The sequence below is a fragment of the Mus caroli genome, unplaced genomic scaffold (assembly GCF_978045245.1).
Source record: "Mus caroli unplaced genomic scaffold, Mus_caroli_1 scaffold_3, whole genome shotgun sequence".
Taxonomy (NCBI): Eukaryota; Metazoa; Chordata; class Mammalia; order Rodentia; family Muridae; genus Mus; species Mus caroli.
In genome coordinates, this window is record NW_028227258.1 from 99859830 (window position 1) to 99867056 (window position 7227).

The 7227-nt window shown below is 36.9% G+C and overlaps 1 protein-coding gene across 2 annotated transcripts in view; it reads left to right on the plus strand.

The window, feature by feature from the left end:
- Positions 1-7227, plus strand: part of Dhx36 (DEAH-box helicase 36) — a 37487-nt gene extending 30260 nt beyond the window's left edge. The window contains exons 20-26 of one of the 2 annotated variants that reach the window (XR_003836193.2): positions 88-171; positions 2409-2508; positions 2624-2714; positions 3101-3221; positions 3745-3897; positions 4488-5877; positions 6935-7227. Coding sequence is in view for 1 of the 2 variants with exons in the window: in XM_021158337.3 (XP_021013996.1) it covers positions 88-171; positions 2409-2508; positions 2624-2714; positions 3101-3221; positions 3745-3897; positions 4488-4673 (735 nt within the window). In the remaining variant the exon portion in view is untranslated. Of the gene's footprint in view, positions 1-87; positions 172-2408; positions 2509-2623; positions 2715-3100; positions 3222-3744; positions 3898-4487 lie in introns of both variants that reach the window. The other variant, XM_021158337.3, reaches the window with a different exon arrangement.

The window sequence follows — 7227 nt, forward strand, 5'->3', positions numbered from 1 at the left end:
AAACTGTAAGTAAATTAAGATGGAACCCACTCAGTAATTTGTGGTATGGTGAACCATGTGAGTCTTTTCATTGCTTTTGTCCAATAGGGCTGGGAAGAAGCCAAACGACGTGGTTTCAGGTATGAAAAGGACTACTGCTGGGAATATTTTCTGTCTTCAAACACACTACAGGTAATACCAAAAGATGTACTCGTCCCATAGACTAGATTAGTATATATAAACATCTATTTTGCCTAATTTTATCTGTAGGAAACGTCAACTACATTCAAAGAGTGTGTGTGTGTGTATGTGTGTGTCTCTGTGTGTATGTGTGTCTGTCTGTGTGTGTCAAGAAATTAACATTTTAATACAAAACACCCAGTCATCAGAGAGTGAAAAGTGATGTGCCAACTCAGAAAGATACTGCAGCCCAAAACTACAAGGGACATAGCCTATTTCACAGCTGCTTTATAGATTGGGTTACTGAAAAGATTATCTGTTCAGTAAGACAAGGAAAAGAAAGTAAGATTAATAAGAGTGAACATTTAAAAGGGACAGACAGTTAAGCTGCTAAACTAAGAAATCAAATTGAAGGCCAAAGAGCACAACCAAACAGCCTTCTGGAAAGCAGATTCTTGACAAAAAAAGCTTTGTCAGTAGTTAGGTTGTGGATGCAGCTGGAACCATCACTTTAGTGTGCCATGTGCAGTGGAAACTTACCCAGACACATATCATATGAAATGGAATAGCAAAAGATGCCTAAATCCAGGTTGTCTGTGTGAACAGCATATCCAGTTGAGGCATAAGTCAATTGTAAAGAGAAAGAAGGAATATTCAAGAAAGCACTAAAGAAATGCTGTCCTGGAACCAGCAGCTAACAAGGAATCCGTGAGAGTCTGAGCAGTGGAGCTTGCAGTCGCATGATTAACGGTGCACAATGGAGTTGATTAAAATACAGAAGGAACACACAGTAGTGATGGACACTGCACAGTGAGGACTGCATGTAGAGATGGTGGCCCAAAATTATAGCTAAAATGACCAGGAGGAAGTGGCTATTGATTCATTTAGAAGAATTACATGGGGAAAACTAAGTTATACCTTTTGTAAAAGGAACAGTTGCATTAACCAATTTTACCTAGAATAATAAGTCACAAAATTTCTTTGTTGAACTTGAAGATATTCTTTAGAAGATGATTCTGTAGTTGTGAAAATAGATTAATCTGTGCCGTTTTCATTTCTGTAGAACTAATTTGAACTAAAGTTAATTATGCTTTATAAAAACTTTTGGTTCAGTCTTACTTGCAACCTAGGCTGGCCTGGAGCCTTCAGTTATTTTGTGTGAGCTTCAGTTGCTTGAAATATAGATTTGTACAGCAATGCCTAGCTAAAAATAGCTTTTATAATTTTAAAAGCTGATCTCAAGGTAGGAGTGGTACAACATGCCTGTCATCCTACCCAGGAGGTGAAGACAGGAAGAGTATCAGGAATTCAGGGCCAGCCTCAGCTACATAGTGTGAGGCCAGCCTAGACTATATGAAATCCTGCTTCAAAAACCCAGTAAACGAAAGCAAGAAACGAAATAAATAGGATCTCATTCTTAAGCTGCACTTCTTTCTAATTCTTCTGTTGGTTTGAGTGCATAGTGTCTACTGTATTATGACTTTGAAGTTAACTGAAGCCAGGGGATAGCTGTTTTCTGCTGTACTGATCACCCAGCATTTCTGCCTCAGGCTTCCTCTTCAGGAAAATGTTCCTGAGCTAGGATGTTGACAGCAGTTAAGATTGGTCATTGTCGGGGGTGGGGTGTTTCTACTTGTTTTTAAAAGCAAAGTAAAAAGAAATTCCAGTGTGTCTTGCAAAATGGAATAATTGTTTAAACATTACTGGATTTTTTTGTTCCTTATATCATGCATTTTTTTCCCACCAAATAATAATTTAGGCTTGTAGGCTATATGTTTTAAAAATATTCACTTGTTATTAGAGTACAGAAGCAACCACAAAGAATATAGAAAGTAGAAATAGTTGTGTTCCAGTAACATTTGTTTGCAGAAACTTGTTTTTGTGATTTACTAATTCCCTCCATAAATGATAAAATTTAATTGCTGAGCTAGAGAGGTAGTAGCTTGCTGTTAAAAGCTCTGGCTGCAGAGGATACAACGTGGTTCCCAGTTTATGAGTCTTGTAGCTCTTAACTGGCTTTAAGTCCAGCTTAATTATAGGTGGTCTGAAGCCTTCAGGCCTCCATAGGCACTAGGACTCACAAAATATACACATACATATAATTAAAATAAATCTAGTTTTAAATGTATTACATGATTGAACTGGGTTTTTTGTAAAGCAGGAGAAGCTAAAAACTAAATTGAGGTGAGTGTGATTTATAGGCCCTAAACATGGAAGGTTTCTAGCTGTTACCCTTCATTGCTCTCTAGATGCTGCATAACATGAAGGGACAGTTTGCTGAGCATCTTCTTGGAGCTGGATTTGTAAGCAGTAGAAGTCCCAAAGATCCAAAAGCTAATATAAATTCAGGTAAAGAAAAACAAAACAAAACAGAACAAAACAAAACAAACAAAATCGTAAGTCACTTACCATTAATGGTCCAATGTATTTCACTTTTCTCCCTCTCCTTTTCCTTTCCCTGTAGATAATGAGAAGATAATTAAAGCTGTCATCTGTGCTGGTTTATATCCCAAAGTTGCTAAAATCCGACTAAATTTGGGTAAAAAAAGGAAAATGTAAGCATTGAAGATTGTTACGAACTACTCACAGCTCTTTCTTCATCGCTGGAACCCTCTAGTAGAAATGGATTCTTTGCAAGTTTGGTAATTTAGATACATAGGAATCGGCAAACATAGGGATCTGCCCATCACAATTCCTATTTAGTCACTTTGGGTTCTTTTGGGAACACAGTTAACCAATGGAAGGTTTTAGTTGTTTATTTCAGTTATTGTATAAATTATGGGTAGTGGTCATTCTGAGTGTAAGCTCCTTCCTAGTCCTTTCATGTACTATAGTCTTTATTATGTACTGTATACTAACACCACTAAGGAGTAATTCTTTTGAAATAATGAGGGAACAATCCATTGAGACACTTCTGAACTGTATTGTAACTTTTTCAAAGGGTAAAAGTTCACACGAAGTCTGATGGTCTGGTTTCTATTCATCCTAAATCTGTCAATGTGGAGCAGACAGACTTCCACTACAACTGGCTTATCTATCACCTGAAGATGAGAACAAGCAGTGTAAGTGAACATTTAATGTAATCATATAGCTGAGTGTCAGTATAATAGCTTTATAATTTTATACCTTAAAAATCTGTACTTTTCTTCTGACATAAATTACAGATTTTTTTTTTGTAAGTAGTATTGTACATTATTTACTTATAACATTTTCTCTGTGAGGCTGCTTTCAAAAAGTGCTGTCAGGAATTTGTACTGTGTAAAGATTTGTTGACATGACAGTATAAGTTAAGTAATGGTCAGAATAGTAAGTGGGATTTTACTTTTTATTATTTGGATATACAAATAAAAGTCATTTTCTCTTTATTGGTTAGTTTTGACATTTAGAAAATGTTAAATTTAGAACAAAAATATAAAATTTCTAAGAATTAGGATAGGTTCACTTAAAGTCTTATTTCTTCAAACTTAATTTTCAAAATCACATAAGCAAGTTAATCTTACAAAGTAGCTGATTGATGTTTGAGATGTTGAATTATGTGATAGTAATTCTTTCTTATTCCCTCATGCACATTAATGCTCCTTACAGATATACTTGTACGACTGTACAGAAGTGTCACCATACTGCCTCCTGTTCTTTGGAGGAGATATTTCCATCCAGAAAGATAAGGATCAGGAAATTATTGCTGTAGATGAATGGATTGTGTTTCAGTCTCCAGAAAGAATTGCCCATCTTGTTAAGGTACTGATGTTGATGGTTGTCTATTAGGTGGCATATAAGTGATTTTGTGGGTCACAGGGTGGCTCAGCATGTAAAGCAGCTTGCTGCTGAGCCAGAGCACAGGTGGTGGATGTGTGTAACTGACTTCTGAAAGTGTTTCTCTGACCTCCACACAGTCCATGGCACACATCATGACCTCCAAGATAAATGTTCCCCACCCCGGAGACAGGGTTTCTCTGTGTAGCCCTGGCTGTACCTGGAACTCACTCTGTAGACCAGGCTAGCCTCGAACTCAGAAATCCGCCTGCCTCTGCCTCCTAGGTGCTGGGATTAAAGGCGTGCGCCACCACTGCCCAGCCTGATAAATGTTTTTTAAAAAGACTTTTTGTCTATTGCAAGAGAGCCAGTAGCGTTGACTGATCTTAGTTTTCTAAATTACTTTTTGATGCAGTAATAGTCTTCCACTGACTTTAAGGATTAGAGTTTGAATATTTACCCTCCTTTGTAATAGCTTCTGAAATCCTTGTCACCACCAAAGTCACATTTGTATTTGCTGTATTCTCTGAGAATCCGTCTTCCCTGATGAGCATATCTGCTTCCTTCAACCTTAGGGACTAAGAAAGGAACTGGATAGCCTTCTACAAGAGAAGATTGAATGCCCTCATCCTGTAGACTGGGACGACACTAAGTCAAGAGACTGTGCAGTACTGTCAGCTATTCTAGACTTGATCAAAACTCAAGAAAAGGCTACTCCAAGGAACTTGCCACCACGGTCACAGGACGGATATTATAGCTGACAGCTTTCTGTGATGGCCTTACTATCCTGGTGTCCATAATTTCCAAGTTTTTTCTTTTTTTTAGTTTTTGGCAAAATGCCAAGCCCTGGGTTATGACTTGCTTTTGTGTGTAAGTTAGAAATTTTCATTGGGTAGTAAAGCGTTAATGTGCATGACTAAACAGTGCCATCTAGCTACTATAAAGACATTGGAAAAAGTAATATGCTTTCTGACCTTATCCTCTGTTGTAGATATGTCCACACTTTGGGAGAATTCCCAAAGTTGTAACATTGAGAAATTCCTTTATGCTATTATGCAAAATTAATTTTCTGTTCATAATGACTGTCTAGAGACAGTAAAAATAGAAAGTTGGGCCAAAAAGCAGTATGAAGTAAGAATTTGAATACAACCACATTTTTTAAAAATGAAATTCTATTATTAGTAAATTTGTTGTAATAAAGTCCGATATTTAATAAAATGTACAATGTATAAATCTCAGCTAACTTCTTGGTTTGGTTTCTAGAGTTCTACCTATCACTGGGCTTACTTGATTGCTTTTATTTGTTTGCTTTTATTTTATTATTTTATTAACTTTTTAAAAGGTTCTTATCATACCTACGGTCCTGCTCTGTGTAGCATAATGTAGCAACTGAGCATGTGTCTGGATGTGGTGATGAAGGTCCTGTCTCAGCTCATCACCTTTTCCTTGCTTGAAAGACAGGTAAAGATTGTGAGGATTAACTATGGTAACATGTAAAGGACCACAGTATCTGATGCATATGCTCTTCACACAGTGCTTGTTACTATTTGTCCATAAAATATTTTTTAACCTTTAGTAATCAATTTTACCATTTTATTTTTTTGTACTAAGGACCTTGGAGATGGTTGAGCCAAGGGCCTCACATACTAGACGACTGCTATATTACTGAGCCACATCCCCAGCCCTGTAAAACACCATTTTTATGCCTCTTTATGCTCTTAGTGGAGGTGACAAACAAGGCTGTTTTCAGGCTTGTTAGCTATTGTTTTCTTCCTAGTTTTGGACTCCCTTCTTTTTTTCCTGTTGTAGTCCCTACCTCTAGCTTGAAGGTGTTGCTTTTGTTCTATCCATGAGCCAGTGATTGTTCTGAGATAATCAAGTTTGGTTTTCTTTCCCTAGTAAGTTGTGAGATGACCAGGACATATGTATAGCACTGCCATGGATTTGCCTCCGATGCTGGTTCAGGTACTGCTGCCATGTCTGAGTATGTGTCACCTGGCATTGTGTACAAAGATTTGGATGCACTGTGTCCTTTGTTTATTTTTTTGGATTGTCTCACCGAAATTATGCTTCTCCCTAGTCATAGTGGTAGTGTCACGGTATTATAACATATTAGTTTTGCCCCTAAAGTCAAGGTGTGTTTACAAGCAAGTATTTAGCCTCCACAGCAAATGCAAAAATGTTGTTAGAATTGTTTTTACAGAGAAGCAGTACACAAAAATAAGTGATGTCTTGCTAGCGTCTGCTGCTGTCTGACATAGCTAAGCAAGATAGAGGGTGGCTTGCGGGTGCTCTGAAGGTTCATCTGCTTGTTCACAGATTACAACTCCTATCTGAAAAATGCACTCCAAGACCCAGAATGACTTGTTTTGAGTGCTCTTAAAAAATAGCTCATTAAGAAGAAAAAGCTGTCTCACATCACTCTGCACAGCACAAAGGACAAACTGGAAAAAACACTGTAACAGAAACTTATGAGATCTACCGCTGCATAATGTTTCAAGAGCATTAAGTTCATGCACATGGTACCTTCCTTGACCTGGAAAAAGAGCTGTAGTAATTTTAAGTCAATTAATTGCAAAGTGTATTTTTCTGCATTTGTAAAACAGTCTACTCTAAAATTGTTATTCGGTATCTGCACCCAGACTAAGTAAATGGTGGCATATTTCCTTCCATTTTCAACACTGATCTTATATTTATTCTTCAGTAACTGTAATTATGTTTTATATCTATATATTTGTAATAATCCTATATGTTAAACAGCATTTTTATTCTAATTTTTTAAAAACCATCTTCATTGGAGAATATTGGAAAGTGTATCCAGGAAAGTAAATCATGTTATCATTGTTAGTTTTTAATAGTCTTCCATACTTTTTTAAGGCTTTAAAGTATTGTGTATAATTAACCAGTTTAAGAGTATAACTTCAGTGTATTTGGTCTATTGTGTGAAATTGTGTAGCTAACACCGCAGTCTTCATGTAGAACATTCCCATCAACCTAAGATGTTCTCTTGTTACTTTTACAGGTAAAATGCCCTTCCTTGCCTGCTTCTACCCTCTGGTGCCCAGGGAGCAGCTTTTCGTCAATAGTTTTGCCTTTTGTAGGTTTTTCTGGGAATGGATTCACACAGTCCATGTGTCCAGCCTCTTTCATTTAATATAAGCATGGCGATGGCTTGTGCTTACTGTACATACTAGTAATTTTTATTGTTTAGTATTCCCTTTTATGGCTATGTCATTGTATCCATTTACCACTTGGTGGACATTTCATGTATTCTCTGCATTTTTACTGTTTATGAATAAAGCTGCTCTAAGTGTA